Source organism: Gracilinanus agilis, chromosome 1, assembly GCF_016433145.1.
Source record: "Gracilinanus agilis isolate LMUSP501 chromosome 1, AgileGrace, whole genome shotgun sequence".
Taxonomy (NCBI): Eukaryota; Metazoa; Chordata; class Mammalia; order Didelphimorphia; family Didelphidae; genus Gracilinanus; species Gracilinanus agilis.
The window spans coordinates 753,815,375-753,843,170 of NC_058130.1; the positions used below are offsets into that span (position 1 = coordinate 753,815,375).

Below are 27,796 nucleotides of genomic sequence, written 5' to 3' on the forward strand. Positions count from 1 at the left end.
ACCTTCCATCTTAGAATCAATACTGTGTATTGGTTCCAAGGCAGAAGAGTTGTAAGGGCTGGGTCATGGGGGTCAAGGGGCTTGCCCAGGTTCACACAGCTAGGAAATGTCTGAGGTTAGATTTGAACCCAGGATCTCCCATCTCTAGGCCTGGCATTCTATCTACTGTCACTTCGCTGCCCCTCTTCTACTTTTAAACTCTCAGTCCCTCCCTATTCTCCCAAGTCAGTGATCAGGCAATGAAAAGAACTCTAGGCAGCTCCAACACCTTTGATCATCTCATCTCAGCCTTTCTCCTTGATATTTAGTAAGCAAATAAGGTCTAAAATGGATGGACCTTCACATTTCCCCTGTCTTTGTTAGCTGCCCCATACATCCAGTTATTTTAGCAACTGAATTAGGACTCTATTCCCTCAGGGCAGTTAGGTAGCTAAGGAGGATAGAGTGCCTGGCAGGAGTCAGGAAGAGTCATCTTCCTAACTTTGCAAACCCAGCCTAAAACACTTCCTAGCTGTGTAACCTTGGGCAAGTCACTTCACCTGTTGGTCTCAGTTCCTCATTTCCTCGTCTGTAAAATGAACCAGAGAAGGAAATGGTAAACCACTCCAGAATCTCTGCCAAGAAAACCTCAAATGAAGCCATGAAGAGTATTGTGCCTTTGGCCTTAGTTTTGTCTTCCCTTCTAGACCATGAACTCTTCAAGGGCAAGGACCTTGATTCATACTCCTTTGGTGGCACAAGATCTGGGCACTGCTCTCAAAAAACTTTTCTGAACACGGAATAGTTTACCTGGCAGATCCTTGGAGAATGGAAGAATTTATGACCAAACAAAAGATAGGGAGATATTATAAGATATAAAATGAATAATCTTGATTATATTAAATTATAAAGCTTTTACACAAATAAAACCAATGTAACCAAGATTAGAAGAGAAACAACACACTGGGGGGGGGGAATTTTATAACAAATTTCTCTGATAAAGGTCTAATTTCTCAAATTTAGAGAGCACTAAGTCAAATTTATAAGAATACAAGCCATTCCCCAATTGAGAAATGATCAAAGGATACGAAGAAGCAATTTTCAGATGAAGAAACCAAAGCTATCAATTGTCACGTGAAAAAATGTTATAAATCACTCTTTTTTTTTATTTTAAACCCTCAACTTCTGTGTATTGACTTATAGGTGGAAGAGTGGTAAGGGTAGGCAATGGGGGTCAAGTGACTTGCCCAGGGTCACACAGCTGAGAAGTGTCTGAGGCCGGATTTGAACCTAGGACCTCCCGTCTCTAGGCCTGGCTCTCAATCTAAATCACTCTTGATTAGAGAAATGAAAATTAAAACAACACTGAGGTACCACCTCACAATCTATCAGATTGGCCAACATGATAATAAAAATAAAATAACTTTTTTGATTGAATGATTAGAATGTCAAGGCATTTTCAGGAGAAAATCCTTGTTAAAACATATGCAAACTCAAAGTGGATTCATTTCTGAACTTAGCAAAATGTCACTTGACAGAAAACATGTCCCTGTGGACCCAAGAGTATCTTTTGGTAAAAAGGAAAGGCCTCAAAAATGAGGCACTGACCAGAGAGTCACAGTCTATTTGCAGTGTCTAGAGTTGGAGGCCCTGACAAGAATCTTGGGCATGATCCCTTACACTGCTTTCCTATGTGAAGATAACTCTTAATGATTTCAAAGATTTTTTTTCTACCAAAAAAGGCATGTATGGAATGAATAAACAAATATTTATTAAGTGATTACAATGTTCCAAACCTTGTGCCAAGAACTGGAGATACAAAGATTAAAAAAGAAGAAAAGGGCAGCTAAGAGGCTCAGTGGATGGAGAGCCAGGCCTGGAGATGATAGGTGCTGGGTTCAAATTTGGCCTCAGATATTTCCTAGCTGTGTGACCCTGGACAAGTCACTTAACTCCTGCTGCCTAGCCCTTACAACTCTTCTGCCTTGGAATCAATACTTAATATTGATTCTTAGATCCAAAGTAAGAGTTTAAAAAAAGAAGACAAAGAAGAAAAACCCTGCTCTCTAGAAGCTCACACTCTAATTAGGGGCAACTCCTTGAGGAAGGTTCAGCTGTAGGACAACTGGAAAGAGCCAAAGAGTGCAGATTCAGAGCTCACACATATATATCTGTACAGACGGCAAGGCCAAGAAGTCCTTGGAGGCTTGCAGGGAGCCAAGTGGCCCACCACCATTGGGATGGCGGAGGGTGCCCAAGAGTGGTTTTAGAGCAGGGATCCTGGGCTCCCTTTGATATGAGTGAGCATGGGGGATGAATGTCCAGCCCAGCAGGGAAGAGGGCAAGGGAACTTTAGGAGAAAGGCTGGAGTTGGGTTCTGAGGCAGCCTGGCCTGGGGAGGGGAGCAGGGCTGCTTGGTACCAGTTCTAGCTGGAATCCTCTAAATGCTCCTGCTAGGCTCCAGGGAGGCCTGGGGCAGGGGAGGTCAGAGGCAGTCCAGTTTTTGGAGCTTCAATAACAATTACACATAAGGCAGTAAGTAGAGGAGGTTTATATTTTCATTCTTGCATAGTTTATACTGGATCTCTGGTTGTAGACTGATTGTATATCGTCAAGTTACAAAGAGCAGCAAGCTGTTATTTTTAGACAGGTAAAAAAGCCCATCTATGCTGTAATCATCAGTTCAGAAGCTTAAACATGCAATGGGTCCTTGGTTTGTCAACTAAAAAAAAATTTCCAAATGAAAACTTCATAAATGTGTTTTCTCCAACAAGATCCCACATGTGTTTAGGAGACCAGAGGGGCACAAAGAGACACAGAAACAGAACCGCTCCCATGATGGCCACAATAACGAAAAGAGAATCTCCAGGGCAAGCCCTGGGACTGCGTGGCACACACTGAGTTGGGCTTCCGAGCCCACCAGCCGGGGGCCACAAGTGCCACGGGAACAAGATGAGGCACATTTTCAGGGGTGACCAGGGAGCTGCTTTGCCCTGCTTGGCTGCACTCCTTTGTCACAAGAGAGGGCTGGGGGCCTCTGACTGGGGACAGGGGAGCCTAAGGTGATGACTGGCTCCAGAGTAGGAGACCAAGGGCCGCTTTGATGGTCCAGGGGTTGTCTCTTTCCTTTCATTAATGAAAATGTCCCCACCTGGAGATGAAACTGGTTGTTCTTAAGGACATCAAAGAGCACCACAGTGTGAGAGCAGGTGTAGAGCACAACCCTCTGTTCTTCGTCGCGCATGTTGTAAACGGGCAGAGAACTGTTCCATCCATAGCACCAGGTCAGGTTCTGTAAGGAAGAACGACACCCAAAGCACCTTAACACATGCCACAGATCTGGGACCTCTCTGGTGCTCGTCTTCCTGGCACCAACTAGACACCAATTTCTTGACCTCTTCCTTTATACGAGTCAGAGGAGCCACCTATGGAACTCTTGGGCCTTTACACAACTCTTTAAACCCATTGCCTAGCCCTTACCACACTACCATAATATTGGTTCTAAGATGGAAGATAAGGCTTAAAAAAACGACAACCACGATTACTAATGTTGAAATAGGGCTTGAAAATCACAGACATGATCTCTTAAGAGTGTAGGGAGTATGGGTATTATTACCAGCAACTTACAGATGAGGAAACTGAGGTTCAAAGACTGCTCTGTGAGCCTAAAACTAGTAGGAAGTGAAGACAGGGTTCAAGCTCAGGTCTTTCTTATCCCTATTCCAACCCTTTATTTTCTAGAAGTAATCACAGGAGATACTTTGCAAGAACCAGCCTAGAGTTGTACTATTAAATCCTCTATTGAGAGATATCCCAGCGGGAGAAAATTTTCAAATCAGAAGTCAAGACAGAAAGCAAAGAAAAATTACATTAGTAAGAATTCTTTGAAAGCACCAACTTTCTTCATAAAAGTGCCTCCAGACACTGGAAATGCAAAGGAATCTCTTACAATAAAGTTAATTGAGTAATTTTACAACAAAAAGCACTTTTGGACCTAATGAAATATATACACATCTCTGATAACCGAAGTTCGGATCCACTGCTTTAGAAAGACTAAAAATATGTCTTAAAAGAAAAAATGTTTTACATTGTTAAAATAGGAATTCAGAGAACCAGAGAAAGCTTAAATGAACTGATACAAAGCAAGAAAGCAAAACCATGCTTTTGATATATAATGTAAATTATAAATGAATATAAATTGAAATAATATGGAATGTAATAGATAATATAATAAATAACATAATTGGAAACATTATATATATATGGAATAATAGAAATAGAAATAAAACAAACCCTAAAAGAAATTAAAATCCAGATTATAGACAACGACCAGTGTTAGTTCCCCCCGCCCCAGACCACACACACAAGTCGAATATTACATACCCTATCAGATGATCTTTTTGAAATGGTTTGGCTTTTTTCTTTTTTACAAAGGAGGGAAGAATTTAGAAGTGGCAGTGCTATAAAAAAAATTAATCAGAAAAATGCAGAAAAAAAGAAATCATCTGCTTGATATTTTAGAGTTAATTTGGCTACTGTTTAAGTCATCATAAGAGTAGGGTTAGTCACTAGGGGAGAAGGGATGGGAATTAATAAAATTTTTTGCCAACATTATTTTTTTTTAATGAACAGCGGTGTATAATTAAATAACATTATATCAGCAAATGTTATATTACCATCACAGAGACATGTTCCAAGATGGAGACAACCCCCTCTGGGGAAAATCTATCTGCCATATTGTGCTAGGCTTGCTGTTCTAAATGAGAGTATCATTGACCAGGACCATGAATCCATGATCCTATGACTTCAAGTGTCTTTGTGGTTGCATCTCTTGAGGGCCTTGATTGATCTTCACATCTGCTTTGAGAGATGAAAGAGAAGCAAGCCCCGCTGTGCTCTACTAAGTCTAATAACTTTTTACGACCAATAAACACAATGGGAACTTCTCATTTTTCTATCTTTTGATCCGTTTTGTGCTTATGACAATGAGTTCTGCTGTAGAAAATCATTTCCTTTGGATGGAAACCTTTCCATCAGAGAGAGCCTGGATAGACATAGGGGCACATCTCCAAGATTTTGGAGTCATATATTTACTTGTAAGTGTATATACTGTTTCCTCCTAATAAAGCGTACATTTCCTAATGGCAGGGACACTTTGGTTTTTGTCTTTGATTCTCCAGAGCTTAGCATCATGCCTGGTACAGTCTAGATACTTGGGTTTCCCTGCTATTTAATCAGTCATTAAACATTAAGCCCCTACTATGAACCAAGCATTGAGCCAAGTTTGGGGACTCAAAAAGAGGCAAAAGTCCCTGACCTCAAGCTCAGAATCTAATGGGGAAGACAACCTGCAAACAAACATATACAAAACAAGTTTTATACAGAATAAATAGGAAATAATGAGAGGGAAGGCATCGGAATTAAGAGGGGTTGGGGAAGGCTTCCTGTAGGAAGATCTGAAGGAATTCAAGGAGGCCACTAGTCAGTGCAGAGGGGAGAGAGCCTTCCAGGTATGGGGAACAGTGAGAGGAAATGCCTGCAGTCAAGGGATGGAGTGCCTTGTACACAGAACAGCCCAGGAGGTCAGTGTTACTGGATTGAAGAGTATGTGGCAGGGGGATTAGGTGTAAGGAGATTGGAGAAGTAGGAGGAAGCAGGTTGTGAAGGGCTTTGACGGCCAAACAGAAGATTTTATATTTGGATAGGGAGCCACTGGGATTTACTGCATAGGGAAGTGGCATGGTCCGACCTGGGCTTTAGGAAAACCACTTTAGCAGCTGGAGGTTGGACTGCAGTGACTGGTAGACCCCACCCCATCCCCTCAAGCAAATTATTGTCACAGTCCAGGTGTGAGGTACTAAAGGTTCTTCATGGGAGAAAGGGGATTCTTCTTTTATGTGTGAGCGCACATGTAGCCTTACACCTTTGTCATTTTCTATCTGTTAAAGAAAAGAATGAGCAAATGCTTTATAAGCTGGTGCCAAAGTTCTACAATACTTTTATCTGAGTTTTTGTTTTTCTAGATTTTAAAGAAGAATCGTTCTGTTATGTTGTTTTATTTAACTATTTTCTGTCTGTTTCTTCAGAGACCACACACTGTGCAGGATTCAACTGGAAATAGGACATGTTGAAACTAATTGAATTAAAGAAATTTAATAAAAATATTTCAAAGAAGATGAAAAAATCCAAAACCAGTTACTGCCCCAAATGGAGCCATATTCTTTAATAAGAACTATTAGTTTATTGGTCAATTGGCACAGTGGAGAGAATGGCAGGCCTGACGTCAGGAAAACTCATCTTCCTGAGTTCAAATCAGGCCTCAGATACTCAGTAGCTATGTGACATTGGAGAAATCTTTTAACTATTGCCTCAGTTCTTCAACTATAAAATGAGCTAGAGAAGAAAATGGCAAAGCACTCCAATATCTTTGTCAAGAAAACCCCAAATAGGATCACAAAGAGTCGGACACAAACGAACAACAACAAACTGAATTATCTGCTGACTAAATCAAGGTCCTTGCCCTCTGACCTCCTACTACACAGATAATTGGTATCAGATAATTTAGCACTTAAATATAGACTATCTTGTATTGTTTTTCCAACCGTTTTTAATCTTATTCCCTTCATTGAATAAACTCTCTAGGGGAACAGAGTAAGGGAATCATGTTTTCTAATTTTTATAGGTCTCACAATGGCCAGGTACATAAATCAATACTCTACAAAATACCTGTTTAAAGAGCCATTGATTGTATTCAGAATGGAATCAAGTCACTGAACTTTTATTAATATTTGACAAGTTGCCTTTTACTATTACTATTCTGAGACTAAATAAGGCTAACTTAGTTCATCTTATCTTTTTTTAAAAAACCTTACCTTCTGTCTTGGAGTCAATACTGTGTATTGGTTCCAAGGAAGAAAAGCAGTAAGGGCTAGGCTATGAGGGTTAAGTGACTTGCCCAGGGTCACACAGCTAGGCAGTATCTGAGGCCAGATTTGAACCCAGGACCTCCTGTCTCTGGGTCTGGCTCTCAATCCACTGAGCCACCTAGCTGACCCCAATTCATTTCATTTTTTTAAACATTTATTAATATTCATTTTTTTAGAAAAGTTAACATGGTTACATGATTCATGCTCCTACTTTCCCCTTCATCCCTTGCCCTCCCCCCACCCATGGCAGATGCGCATTTCCACTGGTTTTAACCCATTTCATTTTTAAAAAACATTTTTCAGGGCAGCTGGGTAGCTCAGTGGATTGAGAGTCAGGCCTAGAGACAGGAGGTCCAGGTTCAAATCTGGCCTCAGACACTTCCTAGCTGTGTGACCCTGGGCAAGTCACTTAACCCTCATAGCCTAACCCTTACCGCTCTTCTGCCTTGGAGCCAATACACAGTAATGACTCCAAGACGAAAGGTAAAGGTTTAAAAAAATAAAAAATAAAAAACAGTTTTCCTCTTAGATCCACTCTGTGACCCCAGCAGAAGCTATTACAGATATAGAGATTGATTTCTCTCTCCTACACTCTTGGGTCCCAGTTCCATCTGCTTATTTCCTATCCTTTCTATTTAGACCTCCTCTTGCGTAGGTGTGAGCGATAGACTCGTAGGATCATAATTGTCTCAAGCAACAACTTCCAGGAACAGAATTATTTAACATCTGATTTCCCTTTTTAAAAACCTTTCTACATATCTTAAAATTTGACTGTTCTTTTTGGAACTTACTAATCTTTAACGAATTTTTAAAGATTTAAAACTTCTTATTTATGCTGGCTTCTGGAAAATTGGCTATGCAAACATCAAAGCTCTCTAACTAGTTAGTAGGCTGCTATCAGTTATCTAGACTTGCTGTTACAAAGTCAAAGGAAAGGTGGCATAGATGACAAAAGTTGCTTATTCAAACTGTATGCCTTTAACTGACAACCAGCAGTTTAACTTTTATGCTAACAATCATTTTCTCCTCTGGTCTAACATTTGCTGCAGATAGAGAGAGGATATACGTGCATTTCTTCCATCAATATTTCTCAGCTAAAGACATGCAATCTGTAAACTATATTTCTTGTTGAAAACATTTTTTCAGGCAAATCTATAATAAAATAGATTTTATTATACTTGGCCCTCTTAAGCCTTTCCTCACCAATTCAGAATTTCCTTTTTTGTTTCTAAAATTGAGATGGAAACCACTGTCACATCAAATAACTATGGGAATCATGAGTTTACTTCTTATATAAGAAGGGACAGCGACATTCTTTAAGAATGTGACATGGCAGTCCAAAGGATAAAAATAAAAATGTCAAGACTTAGAGAGAGCTTAAGGGAATTTGGCAAATGGGACACTGGAAATTTTTAGCTATCCTAGGAAACCAGAGTCATGACCATCTGGTGTGTGACTGGTGAAATTACTGGTAGGCCCACTAGAAAGACTCCATGCAACATTTATCTGTGACATGAAATGACTTTGTTCTGGGCCAGGACAAACCCAGACAAAAGATTCCTGGTGGCCTAAAAATCCAAAGACCCTACCTTTTCAGCAGACTAATAAGCAAACTGGCAGAAACTATGATTTGCCAATGCTACAGGAAGATGGAGGATGCCATTCTTTTAAGTTTTCAACTTGGGGTCTTTTGTTAGCATCAAACTGACTCTAAAATCTTCCAAAGTGGATGAATCTCCAGATATGGTCTTCTATAGGTGAAATGGGCCCAGGTCCTAGAAATAAACATTTTCGTTTTTTAGGATTTTCAGAACTGGTAGCAGAAGGAGGGAGGAAAAACCCAAACTCTGCTTCCTTCCCTGGTGAATGAGAATATTTTTATTCCTAACAGATGGCTCCTCACTGGAATATTTTCAGGCTTGGCACTAGCAGTTGCTTTTCGAAAAAGCTTGACGCATTTCAACAGTTTTCAGTATTGTTCGATTTTTTGCTTTCCATTAGACTTCTTTCAAACCACAATAAGGGCAATGGAAATGACAGAAGAAAAGAAGGGAGAGGAAGTGGATGTCAAATGTAGAAATGCCACAATTCACAAGGATTGTGAAAATCAGAATGAAGAGCCCATATAAAGTACCCAAATTCTGCTGGGAATTTCCCATTTGTTGAAATTGTTGCAGTACTGACACATTTCACATTTCGTGTCTGTCACATCACCCCCATGGGCCTTAAAAATGGAAAGAAAATAATATAATAAAGCATAAGATCAAAATGATTATTATAAAAATATTGGCCTTAAAAATATGCATATGATTCTCATAAAAGTGCTGAAAAAAAATCTGTTACTTACCAGGGGATAAATTTTTGCTTCCTCAGTCTTTTCTTTAAACAGATCGTCTTCCTTAGTGAAATACACTAATGAGTCTTGTTTCACTGATAGTTCTTTGGGGGAATAATGCTCCTCTTCAAAATGCCCTTCTTCCCCTGAATAAGAAGAAGTACCCTCAAAGACACGGATTGAGGATTTCTGAAAAGGAGCCTCAGTTTCATCAGCAGTGTAATCAGTGGATCCAGAAGGCTCTTGAAGAGTCTGTCCAGTCCACTCCCCAAAAGCCTGTCCGGCTGATTCTGTGAAAGCCTCTTGAGCAGACTCTGTGGGAAGTTGTCCACTCGATTCAGTGAAACCCTCTTCAGCCGACTCTATGGGAAGTTGTCCACTCGATTCAGTGAAAACCTCTTCACCTAACTCTATGGGAAGTTGTCCACTTGATTCAGTGAAAACCTCTTCAGGTGACTCTATGGCAAGTTGTCCACTTGATTCAGTGAAAATCTCTTCGAATGATTCAGTGGGAACTTCTCCAAGCCAGTCAATGAAAGCCTCCTCGATTGACTCTGCAGGACCATGTTCACTTGATTCAGTGAAGGCTTCCTGGATTGATTCTGTGGGAGCCTCTCCAGTCGACTCAGTAGGAACCTGTCCACTTGATTCAGTGAAAACCTCATCAGATGATCCTTCTACAGGAGGTTGTCCACTTGATTCAGTGAAAACCTCGTCAGATAATTCTATGGGAGCTTGTCCACTCAGTTCTGTGGCAGTCTTTTCACTTGATTCTTCAAAATGTGTACTTATTCCTCTACTTTTCTCTGTTTTCTCTGTTTCTTCAGACTTTTCACTTGAAATTTCCTTTTTATGGTTAAAAAAGAAAATGGTCATTCAAAATACAATTCTCGCTCTAGAAATACCTTAATATCTCCCATACTATAATTCAATCCTCTTGGGAACATAACCAATAGCAATCAGATCATTTCTTTCCCAGTATATCAATCAAGTGAACTATTGACTTGTTATAAATAGGAGGATTTCTATCCCCAGCACAGGCAGTAGTTGGAATATACCCCGACTGTTTATAAGAGGAAGTACCCTAAAGTTTAACTCATTCCACGTAAGCAGAAAGTACGAGGTTGGCTAGTTACCACTTCCCCAACAAAAGAGGACTTGACTCAGTTGCTGCAGAGTAGTCCTAACTGCAACAAGAACCTGATTCCTCCCTTACTTTGGCCCAGTTTAGAGTTTAAAATGTATAGTCATTCACAAACTATATTTCATAAACTTATCAGAAATTAACTGATTATTTTGCCCTTTTTAGGGGTGGCTAGGTAGCACAATGGAGCCAAGTGTCAGAAAGATCTGAGTTCAAATTCTGCCTTAGATACTTTCCAGCTGTGTGAACCGAGGCAAGTTATTTAACCTTTTTGCCTTAGTTTCTCATCTATAAAATGAGGAAGATAACAATAATACACACCCTCCCTCACCCTAGTTGTTAAGATCAAATGAGATAATAATAAAATACTTAGCACAGTGCATGGCACATAGTAAACCCTATATAAACACTTGTTTTTTAATTATTATTCTTCCTTTCACCCAGAATTCCAGGAAATTATAGTCAATGCTTAATTTTCTATTAAGACTTATTTCTTTCACTTCTTAGCATGGCTCATAAGAAAACATATTCATTTTATAGTCTACAATACCTTTTTTCAAAAACAAAATCATAATTAAAAAGAGTAACTCAGCAGTGCTGGCTAGGTACTCCAGTGAATCTGACTCACAAAAGATTTAAAATAGCCCTCAGACTTTGTATTGGCTCACAAGAAAAGTTATGAAAGAGCCTCTTTTTAGAAGTACCCTAGCAGCAGTTCAAGAGAAGCTTTAAAGATGTACTTGATTACTCAGTAGAGGCCTAAAGGCAAACCTGTTTGAACAGAGAAAGTAGCTGAGTAGATGACATCTAGCAGCTTCAGAGGCAAAAGGTGGTCTTGTCCTCTCCCACTGAGGGTACAAAAATCTGTTGGAAATTGAGACTTGTATATATGGAGAGATTTTTCTTTTTTGTTTACTTTGATATTCTGCTTAATTGCATCTTTATTTTGAGTTAATGTGTGCTCTGGTTTGGTGTGGTAAGAGGGAAACAGAGGACCACAGGCATTCACCATCTGCCTTACTGGTGCACTCTAAGGACAACCAGGCCTTGCCATCTGTCATGTAACTAGATCCTCCTATGCATGTTTTTTCCTGTTATGAAAATGTGAGCTTGTTGAAAGGAAGGGTTGTTTCATTTAGTATCATGCTTGGCACAGAGTAAATGAACACTTTCATTCATTCACTTATAAGTTAGGAGCTCAAGAACTGCAGGTTTTGAATAGATGCTTAGATAGGTTTTTTAGTTGGCCATAACTATGTAGGGAGGAGTTACTTTCCCTGCTTCTCAGCTTTTTTTTTCTCCTGAAGCCCTTACCTTGCCAGGGCTAGCCTGGTTACCCCTGAGAAAGACACAGTACAGGAAGGATGTGCTGTGACTCCCTGCCTCCTTTTTTGTAATGATAGGGACTGTGTGGGACACACTACACACACACTGTGATAGAGTTCACGTGTTAATTAACTTTTCCTCTTCTTTATTTTATTCTTTTTTTTTTCAGGAGACAGCAGACAGGAGGAATACACTGGAAACTTAATGTAATATAAAAAAAAAGATTGTGAAAAATTTTTAAAAAGGCAACTCTTTAAGAGATGCTAGATAATCTGGAAGCATCCCAGCTGTACCCAGATAGGAAGGAACAATGGGAACATCCACTCTAACTCATTTAGAAGTTGATAATGGAGTAGAGTAGCCCTGAGTGTGGTGTTATAGACTATAAATCCCTCTAGCTCCAAGCTGAATCAGGGAGTAAGCCACTCAGGTGTCTTCATTTGTCTTCCAACAATCTCCTCTGAGGGCAGAGGACCACCAGGCTGCCAGATTAGAAACTGGGCAAATCAGAGCATCTGTGCTGAGCAGCAATACGGGCAACTCACAAGAGGCCACTATACTTCCAGCCTGGGCAGGGTAGGGAGAGATCCAGACTTAAAGAAAAAGGTAAAAAAAAAGGAAATTCAAGATGGTTTCTGAAATGCCACAAAGGGGCTCTTTATAGGATGGGATGGAACCAGGGGATCCAGAAAAAAATAAGAAAAAGTAGTCCAGGGCTATCTTGGTCCTCCAACTTTAGAGCAGTAATCCCATCATCATTCCCTCAGTGGGCTCAGTTGCTGGAGCCCTGGTGTCATGTCCTAGGGAGTCAAATAGCAATGAGCTGCTGGGAGAGAGCCAGGAGTTAAATGACAGAAGGCAGAGCTGCAGAGGAAGGGGAACCATCCCAGGGAGCCCATCGTGATCTTTCTTCTCCCCATCCTCCCCGGCTCAGTTAGAGCTACACTCACAAGGTGGTCCCGAGTCACAGGAAAGGAGGCAGATGCTGACTAGTAAGGGAAAGATGTCAACTCTCTATGGAGTATGAGTCGTTTTTATGTTCTTGATTTTAAAAAGGAAACCTGTTCAATGTTTGGAGTCTTGTGGAAAGGGAACTGAAGCCATGTACAACCATCTTCAGGTGAGAACAGACAGATCAGAGAGATGAGAAGTCCCCAGCGTGACCAGGTCCTCTGGTCAGGAGGGAGCCTCAGACGTGATGTGGGTTATGATCACAATTTACCATAAAATATGATCCATACCAACGAGAGTTTTAAGAGTTCAGAGTTGAAAGAGTTTCTTGCAAGTGGAGAATGAGGGAAGGCTTTGAGGAAGGGTAGTTCTAGTTGACAGTGCCCCGGAGTGGAGATTGGGCTGAGCCCAAGGAGGCGAGTTAGGTTTCACAAGGCAGAAATGGGTGGGTAGGGAAGGGAATACAGCCCAGGGAAGGATGTTGGCAAAGGCAGAATCACAAAAAAGGCCAAAGTATTTAGGAGGGAATGGGAAGGAAAACAATTTGGATGAAAAACTGGGATACGACACTATAAAGAAAAGATGGTGGCAGACTCCCACTCTGCACTGGCATGTTGTTCATTAGATGACAGAGACCTACTGAAGGTTTTGGGGATCAGAGGGAGGTGGCTACACCTGGGCTTTAGAAAGATTCCTCTGATAGAGGTGTATAAATGGATTAGGAGAAGTGAGGATAGAAACATTCTTCCTGCCCAGAATTCATGTCACTGCCAAGATCTTCCAAGTCAACTGTGAGTCCCATGATCAATGGTGAGGACTTTCAGGCCTTTAGGAAAGAGCAAGCACTCTCCTGGGCAGGTAGCACATGTGCCCATAAATGTTGGAGCAGACAACTGGCCACAAAAGCATTCATCTCTGCACTTACTTACTAGGGAACTCTGGGGGGAGGAAGTGGTCAGTGCCTCAGAGTAGATGAGCTCATTCTCTTCAGGGACAGACTGGGATTGCAGGTCTTGGCTAGTGGTAGTTGCCATGCTTTCCGACACCTCTTCTGGGGAAGTTTCTACAGTGTTCTCAGTCTCTTCAGTTTCCTTCAATTCCCCATCTTCTTTCTCCATGCTTTCTTTTCTTTGAGATTCTGGGTCCTGGGAAGGGATGTCATCTACAGACTTTTCTTTTACTTCTTCTGATGGGTTATCTTCCTTATCCGACATCCTTCCTGATTTGAATTTCCTTTAAAAAAATCACAAAGTCATCAGAACAGCACAGGCTACTCTCAACCACCAGGCTAAAAAAAAAGAATTCAAGAGTTCTTCTCCCCAAGAATAGTTACAAAAGGATGAGTGTAAGCATCCTTCCAAGAAGTCAGTCCTGACTGCCCCAAAGAGTGATCTCAGACCCTTTCTGTGGATTTAAAGAACCTAAATTATGGAGGACCGCCTATCACCCAAATACATATAAGATCCTTTCGCCAGGAGAAGGACTGAAATGAGCAAACAGACCTTCCACAGCTGACCAGAAAGAAAAGGTGGAGGAAGAGAGACTAGAGATGGGGCCCAGGAGTAAGAAGAATTAGAACCATTATTAAACAGTGGATATTTCTATAAAGTTCATCACCTCCTTCCAAATGGAAATAAGCATCTCCTGGCAAAAGACAACTTCCCTGAAAGCAGGGGCTATTTCTTTTTTGCTTTTATAAGCCCCAGTGAATGAGGAATCCTTGTGAGTTTCAGAGCAGAGAAAAGTGGAGGTATGTGAGAAGGGGAGAGTACTGATGTCCTGGATGCAGGATCAAGTTTTTTTTTTCCTTCTCTTTCCTTCCCTGGGTAGGGCACGACAGAAGTTTAACAGTTAAGTAGGGTGCCTAAACATTCAAAGTATTGGAGTGGATAAAAAGGATAAAGTGGATAAAGTGCCAGGCCTGGAGTTGGGAGAATCTGGGTTCAAATCTGACTTCAGATATTTCCTAGCTGTAAGATCCTGGGTAAGTCATTTAACCCCCATTGCCTAATCCTTACCCCTTTTCTACCCTGGAACCAATATTTGAATTCTAGGACAAAAGGTAAGAGTTTAAAAAAAGAAGATTCATAGGGATGGAACTGAATTCAATCCAACACATGCTTGTTTGCAAGTCACTGTGCTGGAAGTTAAAACAAGCAGTATCTGTCCTCAAGGGGCTTATATCCCACTGGGGAAAAAAAACTAGCATCCCATTAAGCAGATACAAAATGAATACAATGTCATTGTTTGGGGAGGGGAGGGATTCTAAAAGGGGAAGGGGCACTTGAGCTGAGCCTAGAAAGGGAGAGGGGTTCTAAGAAGCAGAGGGGAGAAGCATGGGGGATAGCCTGAGAAAAGGCCCAAAGGCGGGAACAGCAAGGATGCCAGTCTGGCTGTAAAATAGAGATTTAGAGAGGGAAGGTCACATGTATTCAGTCTGAAAGGAGAGGTTAGAGCCAAATAGGGAAGAGACTTCAGAGCCTTCTTGAGTAGATAGGTCAGACCTATGCTTGAGGAATATCAGTTTGGCAGCTGAGTTGAGGAAGGATTGTATAGAGGAGAGAATTGAGATAGAGAAACCAATTGGGAGACTACTGTGGCAGAGATGCCTTGGGGGGAAAAAAGCAAATCTCTTTTCATCCTCATAACCCAGGGAGGTAATTATTATTATCTCCATTTTAGAGTTGAGGATTCCGGGTTAGACAGGTAAAGTGACTAGCTCAGGGTCCCACAACTAGGATGTATCAGCAGTCAAATTTGAATTCAAATCTTGTTGACTCTTTCTCCTGTATCATCCAGGAATCTCCATGAGAATCAGAAAGACTTGCAAACTGATTAGATGCTAAGGAGGGAGAAGGAAGGGTTGAAATTCTGTACTGAACCTGAAGGAGCCAATTCTGAGAGATGAGTGAGGAAGGAAAGTGAGAATGTTCTACTATATCTCTTACTGAAAAAGAAATAAAAGCAGGTTCTTGAAGGAGTGGAGAGTCTCAGAGCAAAGCATTTAGCCTTTGTCCAGTGAAGAGTTCGGGCTAGGAAATCTTCTCATGTCCTTTTACCACTCACATTATTTGATCCTATCCCTACCTTACAAAACATGCCCAGACATAGAAATGAGAAAGTGGGAGGTGTAGTGAAGGAGCAAATGGATTTCTCATCAGACAAGTTGGTATTCAAATCTCAGCTATGCCATACTATCTACATCTCCTCGGGCAAGTCACTGATTTCATTTAGGCCTCAGTTACCTCATCTGTAAAATGGGCGACTAGATGATCTCTAAAGTCCCTTCTAGTTGTAAATCTGTGATGCCTCCAAAGACACAAACAGCCACTGCTACCCACTCACAAACTTTTCCACAGACACAAAGGCCACAGAGATCATGAAACAAAAGACACACATGCCCCCAACACCTTCTATGGATCTGTGGAACACAATTCTCACACAGACATACCCCACCCAAACATCCACAGAACTCCCACATAATCCCATAAACATACACATCTCCTACATACATAAATCCCCCACAGACATAAAACAATGACCACATTTTCCATGTGAAAACCACTTTCCCAAAAATACACAGAATTGCAGATTGGAGGAAACCATTTAGCCCTATCCAAACCCAAATAGCTAGGGAGGTGGCACAGTGAAAAGAATGCCAGGACAGGAGTCAGGAAGACCTGAATTCACATTCAGTCTCAGATGCTTACTAACTAGCTATGTAACCCTTGGCAAGTCATTTAACCCTGTTTGCCTCAGTTTCTTCATCTGTAAAATGAGCTGAAGAAGGACATGACAAACTGTTCTAGAATCTTTGCCAAGAAAACACCAAAAAGGGTCACAAATAATTGGATATGACTAAGTAACAACCAACCTGAATAAAAATGGCCTTTAGAACATAGCTGATCAGTGGACTATATATATTCTGTATATATTGACCTTTTGCTTGAAGATTCCCAGTGAGAAAGAGAACCTACTACCTCTTGAGGAAGCATGTTTAGCTTTTTCACAACTCATAATTGTTGGGAAATTTTTTTATCTCTATCCTAATTTTCATTCTTTTCCATTTCTATCCACCAGTCCAAGCTCTATCCAATAGGTCCAAATAGAACAAATCTCTTCCCTTTTTGACATGAGAGCTCTCTACCTAAAAATAATTCTGCCCCTTAAGCCTCTTCTTCTTTGGGCTAAACAACCCTTGTTCCTCAAACTACATGAACTTTAAGCCCTTTACCATCCTGGCTGCTCTCCTCTGGTAGCTTTGTTTACCAATGCCCTTCTCAAAATGAGGTTCAGATCCCCCACACCTCCAATGCAGGACTCCTCAGACAAGTCATCATAATTTTCCATTACCACTGAATGTCCAGATTGGTAGGGACCTGGGTCAGGTCATAACTTCGAAATCCTCTTCTCTCCACCAGAATGACTTAGGACTTTTCTTCCTCTGAGATTCACTTTATCTGTAACACCCCTGCCTAGACCCTTGTGGCAGGTCCCTACTGGCCTCTAAGTCACCCATTTGCCTTTTTCATTAATCATTAACTGGCAAGTGTTCCTTTCCACCCCGCTGCCCCCGCCTTCACATTGGCATGGTTCCTCCAGTACCACCCATCAGCCCCATGGCCTTCAATTTAGTGATTCCCAAAGTGGGCGCTACCGCCCCCTGGTGGGTGCTGCAGTGATCCAGGGAGACGGTGATGGCCACAGGTGCATTTATCTTTCCTATTAATTACTATTAAAATTTAAAAAATTAATTTCCAGGGGCGCTAAATAATATTTTTTTCTGGAAAGGGGGCGGGAGGCCAAAAAAGTTTGGTAACCACTGGCCTACGTCTTCATTCCATCTCCAGGTGACTGTTCATAGAGTTCCTTGCTCTCACCATCACCTCCTAGCCTTCCATTTCTCCCTCTGCCTCACTTTAAAAAAATTTATTCTTTGTCTCTCTTTCCTGCTCTCTCAGTCCATTCTATTGAAATTCAACAAGCATTTTATCAATCATCTACTCTATGCAAGCAATTAAAGCGACTACTTTGACTATAAAATGAAAGAACTCAGAGTCTCTGCCCTTAAGGATAGAACAATTAAAAATCCAGAGAAATCGGCTTCTATTGATTAGGCTAGCATTCACAGGTCCATAAATACAATTTGGGAGCTCATTATTCAACCTTTCCCTCTAACATCCCAAGACTTCTCTAACTGGTGAATAGCCAATAGCAAGGAGATGATCCATCAAAACCCTCAACTCCTCCCTATCCCCTGATGATGGCAGGTTGATCACCCCTAGGCCTCATTTCTTAATGAGTGGTCCAATTTCTGAAGCATCTGGCCTGAGCTAGCTAGCTAGAGGGAACCTCAAATCTCCCATCTGCCTATGGAGGAAGACGCTTTGGAGTAGGGCATTTCTCTGAATTCTATAGGATCAAAGGAATGAAGGACAAGTCAGAGCCTCAACTCAGAGCTTCAGAAATAGAAATAATTCTCCCTAAAATAATGAAAAGGGTGAATTTATAACCAATGAAAAACAAAATTAAAGCAATTATTAGGAGTTGTTTTGCCCAATTGTATGCCAAAAAATCTGATAATCTAAATGAAATAGATGAATTTTTAAAGGAAAATAAATTGCTCAGATTAACAGAAGAAGAAATAGAATACTTAAACAATACCAAATCAGAAAAAGAAATTGAACAAGCAAGCAAGGAATTCCCTAAAGAAAAGGTCCCAGGGCCAGATGGATTCACAAATGAATTCTACCAAACATTTAAAAAACAATTAATTCCAATACTATATAAACTATTTGGAAAAGCAGGTGAGGAAGGAACTCTACCAATTTCCTTTCATGACACAAATATGATGTTGATACCTAAAACAGGAGATAAATTCAAAGGAAGAAAATTATAGACTAATACCTCCAATGAATACTGATGCAATTTTTTAATCATGAGATTATAGCAATGTATCATAAAGACCATACACTATGACCAGGTGGATTTTATACCAGGAATAGAGGGATGATTCAGTATTAGGAAAATCATCAGAATAATTGACCATATTAATAACAAAAACAACAGAAACCATATGATTATTTCAGCAGATGCAGAAAAGATTTTGACAAAATACAACATCCATTCCTATTAAAAACACTACAGCGGGCAGCTGGGTGGCTCAGTGGATTGAGAGTCAGGCCTGGAGACAGGAGGTCCTAGGTTCAAAACTTCCCAGCTGGGTGACCCTGGGCAAGTTACTTGACCCCCATTGCCTAGCCCTTACCACTCTTCTGCCTAGGAGCCAATATACAATATTGACTCCAAGATGGAAGGTGAGGATTTAAAAAAAAAATAAATAAAAATAAAAACACTAGGGAACACTGGAATAAATGGAACATTAATCAAAATGATAAACTGCAAAAAAATTATAAACTACATCTATCTAAAACCATCAGCAAGCATTATCTGTAATGGGGATGAGCTAAAAGTCTTCCAATAAGATCAGGAGTAAAGGAAGGTTGCCCATTATCACCAGTACTATTTAATATTGTACTAAAAATGCTAATTAGAGCAATAAGAGAAGAAATCGAAGGAATTAGAATAGGTAATAAGGAAATAAAGCTAAATAAATCTTTGCAAATGATATGATGATATACTTGGAGAATCAACCAAAAAACTAAGTGAAACAATTAACAACTTTAACAAAGTTGCAGGATATAAAATAAACTCAGATAAATCATTAGCACTACCAATAAAGCCCAAAAGCAAGAAATAGGAAGGAAGGGAAGAAGATAGGAAGGAAGGAAATATTTAAAATAATTGAGCATAATGCAAAATACCTGGTAACATACTTGCCAACAATCTAGGAATTGTATGATCACAACTACAAAACACATCATACAAATAAAGTCAGATCTAAACAACTGGAAAAACATTAATTGCTCATCGGTAGGCTAAGCCAACATGATAAAAATGACAATTATACTAAATTAATTTGTTCAGTACTATACCAAACTACCAAAAAAATTATTTCATAGAGCTAGAAGAGAAATGGAAAAATTCACCTGGAAGAAAAAAAGGTCAAGAATATCAAAGAATTAATGAAAAAAATTTGAAGGAAGGTAGCATAGCTATACCAATTTAAAATAATATTAAAAAGTGGAAACCATAAAAACAATTTGGTAACTTGCTAAGAAAAACAATAAACAAATAAATAAATAAGAAAAATAGGCATTCAATACATAGTGGTAAATGAACATAGTAACCTAGGGTTTGACAAACCCAAAGATCCAGGCTTTTATAAGAATCCACTATTCAACAAAAACTTCTAGGAAAACTGGGAAACAATATGTCAGAAACTAGGTATAGACCAACATCTCATATACCAAGATAAAGTCAAAATGAATACACAATTTTAGAAATAAAGAGTGATACCATAAACAAATTAGGGGAGTACAAAATAGTTTACCTGTCAGACCTAGGGAGAAGTAAAGAATTTATGTTCAAACAAGACACAGAGAATATTTATAAGATGTAAAATAGATAACTAACATTAAATTTTAAAGGTTTTTCACAAACAAAATCAATGCAACCAAGATTAAAAGGCAAACCACAAACTGAGAAAAAATCTTTATAGCAAGGATCTCTGACAAAGGCCTCATTACTCAAATATATAGAGAACTGAGTCAAAGTTATATAGAGCATTCTTCAATTGACAAATAGTCAAAGGAATTGAATGGGCAATTCTCAGATGAAGAAATTAAAACTATTTTTAGTCATATGAAAAAATGCTCCAAATCACTATTAATAAGAAAAATGTACATTAAAACAACTCTAATGTACCACTTCACACCTATCAGATTAGCTAACATGACAAAAAAGGAAACTGCTATAAACTGGAGGGGGAAAATTGAGACACTAATATACTGTGGAGGAGCTATGAAATGATAGACCCATTCTAGGAAGCAATCTAAAATCATGCTCGAAGGACCATAAAATTGTGCATACCTTTTGATCTGTATCCCAAAGAGATTAACAATAGGGGGAAAGGACCTGCTTGTACAAAAATATTGATAACATCTCTATGTGGTGGCAAAGAATTGGAAACTGAAGGAATATCTATCAATTGAGGACTGGCTGAACAAGTTGTGGTATATGACTGTAATAGAATATTATTGTGTCATAAGAAATGACAAACAAGATGCTCACGCAAAAAAACCCTGTAAAAACTTACATGAAGTGATGCAGAGTAAAGTGATCAGAACCAGGAAAACACTGTACATGGTAACAACAATAATATATAATGATCAACCGTGAATGACTTAACTATTATCAGCCATGCAAGGATCCACAACATCAAGGACTCATGATGAAAAAGGCTCTCCACTGCTATAGAAGGAACTGACAAAGTCTGAATACAGATTGAAGCATTCCATTCTTCATTTTATTTCCTCCAATAATTTTTCTCCAGTGCAATGTATCTTCTTTTACAACATGATGAACATGGAAATGCATTGTATAACACATGTACAACCTATATCATATTATTTCCTGCCTTGGGGAAGGGAGATGGGTGAGAGAGGAGAGAAAACGGATCACAAATGTCAGTAAACAATTATTGAAAATTGTTCTGACATAATCTGGAAAAAAATCTTATTTAAAAAAAAAAACAATTGATAGACACATTGACAGAGCCATCAAGAGGGCACTCTTCTTCTGGCATAAAGCTCTTACAAACAAATTAACAATGCATGGGGAAGCCATGAAAGGGATAGGTGACCTAGTCCTGGCTGTCCAATCTTTTCTATACAAGGACTCAAAGACTTGTGATGCAGTTGTCTGATATCTTCTACTGCTGTCATCTTCTTCTTAAGCCTTCTGGAATCATCCTGGTCCTCAGAGCAGGTTCTCTAGCAGCTTTTTTTTTTCTTCTTTCTTTAGCTTTCCTGGTCAAGATCTCTGGCAGCATCTTTCTCTAAAATTTCTTGAAAAATAGAACTTAATACAAAAATCCATGAGAATCTAAACTTTAGAATCAGTTTTTATTGTTGTTAAAAATTTTTATAGATACCTAATTTTACAACTTAGCATTAGAACATGCTCAATACCTTTGTATCACATTAGAAACAATTATATTTGACATACATAATCATCTGCTCTTTTTCAAAAAATTTTCACTCCAATTATTTACTTTCAATCTTCTCATTCTCCCCAGAGGAAGATAAGATTCTGCTAAAGATTTTATCCTATATATGAAACATAGATGATACTTTTTATAAATATGAGGCTTCTATGCCTAAGCTTGATGGCTACATAGATGAATTTACCTAAAAGATGCTTGCTATCTTATTGTAACAACAGACTTGCGATGGGATATATAAAAAGGCTAGATAAATTGTTCTACATTGTAATTAAATAAGTTATTGATAATAAAATATATTCAGCTAGTATCTATACTCAAATAAACTAGATATTATACTCAAATAGACTATGGCTCTTAGATCTCCACTAAACATTTGTGAAATTTACCTACATCACAGAATATATCCTACACCCAAGTGTTAGTCTTATTAAAAAGCCACAAATATTAAGTAGAATTAGATGTATCTTAGATGTAACAAAAGACAGACCATAAATGATTTTTCTCAAAGGTAATTGCACAAAATTCTTTTTTAACACAAAACAGAACATATTTCTGATGTTACTTCATTAACCAGTGGAATTATATCCTGGGTTTACATGTTCCTACATCATTGTTCAATTGTCTAATTATCACTGGTATCATTCTGAGATATCTGAAGGACATTAAGTAATTAATGACATATTAAAAAGGCTACTGCGTTGTCTTGGGGGTACTAAAGAATTTCAACCTCAGGCTGAATTGCTTAAATCTAACAAACTTTCGTAGCTTGGATGTGATTCAGCCTTCGTCTTTTTAAGTAAAGATCTAATATCGTGTTCATATATTTTACTGATCATTTGCCCTGATTATAAAGAGTTGTTAAAAAAAGGGAAAATAGACACATGGACATATAAGGGGAAAATAATCCCGTAGACTGATGCAAATTCCAGATAAAAGTCATAGAGATAGCCAGTTACACTGACAAAAGTTCCCTAAGCCAGGCTCAGAATCAGCTAGGTAAGAATATTTTCCATTCAATAGGAAATATGCTTGGAAAGTCAAGGTAGGAGAATCCTATCTGAAGCCCAGGCCAAAGTCATTCTCCTAGCTTTTCCCTTGAGTCAGAACTCTATCTGCAGTAACCCCATAGGGCTGCTGGCAACTATGAATGATTGGTTCAATAGCATTTATTGGTGATTGTACCTAGAATCAGATTCAGAATAATATCAATTATAGTCCTATAAATTTCACCTCAAATAGCAAATTTCACTAGTTACAGCTTAGGACCAAATTATTTCTTACCTGGTATTGTGATCATAAAGTTTACTAAGACTAAAAATCTTAATCAGCTCATCTCCCAGAGGCTACACTCATTCTGGTATAAAGTTTATCACTAGAAATCAAGAAATTAATTGCATTTTGGAATTCCACAAAAATCATGACTATTATAATTTTATCAAAATTCTAGGAAGATATTGCCCAATTGCTGTAAATCTCCAGATTTTATATATATATATATATATACACACACACACACACATACATATAGCACCAGCTTATAATTCCACTGCAGATATGACTTTATAATTCACAATAAAACAGTCCTATTAGAAAAAGCAAATTCCTCACTATTCACCTCCAGAGAAAGATCTGTTAGTGTCATCTTTCACATCAGTGTATTTATGATTTTATTTTGGGTTTTTGGTTATGTGTGAGGGTGCTCTTATAGTAACGACCACTATGAAAGTATGTTTTGCATAACAATAAAAGAAAATTAAAAATTAAAAAAAGAAAAACAAATTCCTAATTACTCCCCCCATCCATGATAATTACTGTTCCTGTAATCAAAGAGTGGTTATAATGGAAAAGAAGGTAAGAATTTCACTTGCTGTGGTGGTTCTCAAGCAAAAAAGGGAGACTTCAATAGATCTCTTTAATTTATCCCTTTAAAATATAATCAATTAAATACTTAATGAATTTTAACATGATTCATATTATACATCATACAATATAATATTACACATATATATTACACAATATACTTTTTGCCAAGTTATATTACATATTACTATATATATTATATCATAGTATAATATTGTATTATATACTACATATTATGTTATACATCTTATTACTTTATTATGTATTATAATACTATAGTATATAGCTGTAACCTTAACAAATTATTTTACCATTTTTCATAAGGGATAGCTGAATAACTTCAGAGTGAAGCTTAATGCATCAGAATTAGATTTAGAACTGGAATTAGAATTAAAATTCAGAACAATGCTTTAGAATATTACAACACGTGATCAACAGTGTCGATAAAATAACATCACAATTTAATCACATGTATATGCTTTCCATTCACCTTCTTCTAAAAGTTTAGTTTGACATCCAGATTAAAGAGAAATTATATTAGTGAGATTATAAGAACAAAGGAAGCAGTATTAATGCCAATGAAAAATCACATTTCTATAGTACTTTAATGTTTGAAGCCCAGTCTAGGTCATCTCTTCCAACCTTTGCCTGAAGGTACCAGAAACAGATGGTTCAGCAAAGACGAGGTGAGTATCTGTGTGTTATATGCAGGTGTGCGTGAAAGACAGAGACAGAGACGAAAAGAGAGAAGGGAGATGAGAGAACATGCCGATTTGGAAGAATGCTGTTCTGAACTTGATTTATATGTTGTCTTAATCCAAACAATTTGCTTTCTCAGAGGTGAAAATCGAATTGCTCTTAGAAAAAGGAAAAATACACAAATACAAAGCAGTTAATTGCAATTAAGCAGCTCCTCTAATGATCATCTCCTTATCTGGCCTTGTATTTGCCCACATGTGTAAAATCACAAAAGCCAACAGGACTGGGCTGGGTGGCTTGGTGCCCAGAGATGCCTGTGGGTATGAGTGGCATTGTCCATCCTGGTGAAGAGCCTCTCCAAGTTGAGCTCCCCAGAGCCAATCTGGTGCAGAGCTCATGGCAACTGAAAGGTTAAGTCTTTCACTAAAGGACTATTTCTGGTCAGGCTCATAATTAGAATGATAAAGTTGATATGTGTCTCTGATCTGGGGGACACAATCTCCATCAGATCTCTCCAGGCCACAGATTAATTAAGTGTTATCATTTAAAGGCCTGTTAAAAAGGGAATATCCTATTAGTCACTTTTACAAATGGCATCAGGTTCAATCAAGGGCCTGTCAGGATTGATGGGGGACTGGGAAATCTTTTTTTTTTTAAACCCTTAACTTCTGTGTATTGGCTCCTTGATGGAAGAATGGTAAGGGTGGGCAATGGGGGTCAAGTGACTTGTCCAGGGTCACACAGTTGGGAAGTGTCTAAGGCCAGATTTGAACCTAGGACCTCCCGTCTCTAGGTCTGACTCTCAATCCACTGAGCTACCCAGCTGCCCCAGGACTGGGAAATCTTGCTTCATTTCTGGAGTTATCTTCTAGGAGAAATGAATTTTACAGAGAAGCTATTGTAATTGTCATCATCTTCATCACAGGCTAACAGAAGGCAGAGCTGGAAGAATCCTTATGCTAGAACTTATCTGTGTAGCTATAATGTGGAGGCCAAAGGGTGAAGATGGGGAAGTATGCTAGGAACTTACCTAGGAACAGCCATTTTGGCACTATCAAAAGTAATCATCATGTTACAATGGAAAGACCATTTGGCTTCCTGAGATACTTCCTGGCTAGGTAACCCTGGGCAAGTCACTTTATCCCCATTGCCTAGCCCTTGCCACTCTTCTGTCTTAGAAACAATACTAAGAGAGAAGGCAAGAATCTAACACAAGGGGGCAACTGGGTAGCTCAGTGGATTGGGAGCCAGGCCTAGAGACGGGAGGTCCTGGGTTCAAATCTAGCCTCAGATATTTCCCAGCTGTGTGACCCTGGGCAAGTCACTTGACCCCCATTGCCCACCCTTACCACTCTTCTGCCTTGGAGACAATACACAGTATTGACTCCAAGACGGAAGGTAAGGGTTTAAAAAAAAAAAAAAAAGAATCTAAAACAAAAAGACGATTGCCCTTAGAATCAGAGGACTTGGGTTCAAATCCTGAATTTCACAATATATTAGCTTTATGAGCTTAAACAAGATAGACTCCTCATCTATAAAATAAAAGAATTGGATTAGGTGACCTCCAAGGCCCTCTCCAGCTCTAAACTGATGCTCCTATGACATTTTCTAACAGGTTGGAATGGGGAAGGGGTAGAGTAATAAGTTTCTTTATTGTTTTAACTAGACCAGCATTTTAGCCTGACCAGATGGAGGCAGTAGCCTATTTATAAACAGAGCAGGATCCTCTTTTAAAAATTTTTAATTTAATTTTTCACCAATTACATGCAACAACAGTTTCCAATATTTTTCAAAGAATATTGAGTTTCAAATTCTCTCCCTCCCTCCCTTCCCACCCATGTTGAGACAGTAATCAATCCTACATAGATTTTACATGTGCAATCATGTAAACATTTCCCCATATTAATCCTTTTGTGGAAGAAAACTCAAATAAAAAAAATTAAGAAAAAGTGAAAAAAGTTTGCTTTGATCTGGATTTAGACTCTTATCAGTTCTTTTTCTCTGGAAGCAGATGGCATTTTTCATCATGAGTTCTTTGGGATAGTTTTGGATCACTGAAATGCTGAGAATAGCTGTTATTCAGGGTTATTCATCATACAGTATTCCTGTGACTGTGTTCAATGTTCTCCTGGTTCAACTTATTTCATTCTGCTTCCATTTATGTAAATCTTTCCAGTTTTTTCTGAGCTCTTCCTGCTTGTCATTTTTTACAGCACAATAGCACTCCATTACAATCATAAACTATGACATACTCAGCCATTCCCCAACGGATGGGTATCCCCTCATTTTCCAAATCTTTGCACCCCCCCAACAAAAGAGCTGCTTTAAATACATATAGGTCCTTCCCCTTTTTCTTTTTCATCTATTTTGAGATACAAACCTAGTTATGGGATTGCTGAATCAAGAGGTATATACTATTATAGCCCTTTGGGCATAGGTCCAAATCGCAACACCCACAACAGGAGCATTAGTGTCTCAACTTTCCCATATCCCCTCCAAGTTTTGTCATTTTCCTTTTCTGTCATAATAGCCAATTTGATGGGTGTGAAGTGGTACCACAGAGATGTTTTAATTTGCATTTCTCTAATTAATAGTGATTAGAGTAATTTTTTGCATGACTACATAAAGCTTTAATTACTTTGTGTGAGAACTACCTGTTCCTATCCTTTGACCATTTATCAATTGGAGGATGTCTTCTATTCTTATATATTCAACTCATTTCTTTATGTATTTGAGAAATAAAGCCTTTATTAGATAGATCTACAAAAAATTTTGCACCATTATGATTACTGTGTATTATTCTCTAACCTATTTACCCCTGTTTAGTTTCTGACCTCCATCTCTCCCAATTTGCCCCATTTTCTGTGATTCCCCACCCTTCTTTTCTCCTCTTCCCCTCCTATTTTCCAGTGGGGTTAGATAGCTTTTTCTTCATCTAATTGATTATGTATGTTTTTCTCTCCTTGAACTGATTCCAATGAGAGTGAGGTTCACATGTTCCTCTCCCTACCTCCCCCATCTTCCCCATCCTCTGTAAAAAGCTCTTTTATGTGCAGTAATTTAGCCCATTTTTCTCTTCCCCTTCCCTCCCATGCATTCCTCTTTCTCATGCCTTAATTTAATTTTATATTGTTCCATCATATTCAACCCATACCCTTGCCCTCTGTCTGTGTACTCCTTCTAAATGCCCTAATAATGACAAAGTTCTTTGGAATTATAAGAATCATCTCCCCATGAAGGAATGTACACAGTTTAATATTATTTAATGTTTTTTGATTTCTCTTTCCTATTTACCTTTTTATGCTTCTCTTAAGTGTTGTATTTGAGAGTCAATTTTTCCATTCAACTCTGATCTTTTCATGAGGAATATTTGAAAATCCATTATTTCATTGAATACTGATTTTTTTTCTCCTGAAGGATTATGCTCAGTTTTGCTCAGTGAGTAATTC

At 38.8% G+C, this 27,796-nt stretch overlaps 1 protein-coding gene across 1 annotated transcript in view; it reads right to left on the bottom strand.

Annotated features, from left to right (window-relative positions):
- The window catches only part of CFAP251 (cilia and flagella associated protein 251), a 146,244-nt gene that overhangs the window by 111,907 nt on the left and 6,541 nt on the right, over positions 1–27,796 (bottom strand). Inside the window, exons 2-5 of the mRNA XM_044685409.1 lie at positions 13,591–13,894; positions 9,685–10,086; positions 9,253–9,588; positions 3,131–3,271 (exon numbers count right to left, since the gene is read on the bottom strand). Coding sequence (XP_044541344.1) covers positions 3,131–3,271; positions 9,253–9,588; positions 9,685–10,086; positions 13,591–13,875 — 1,164 coding nt within the window. The 5' untranslated portion in view covers positions 13,876–13,894. The remainder of the gene's footprint in view (positions 1–3,130; positions 3,272–9,252; positions 9,589–9,684; positions 10,087–13,590; positions 13,895–27,796) is intronic.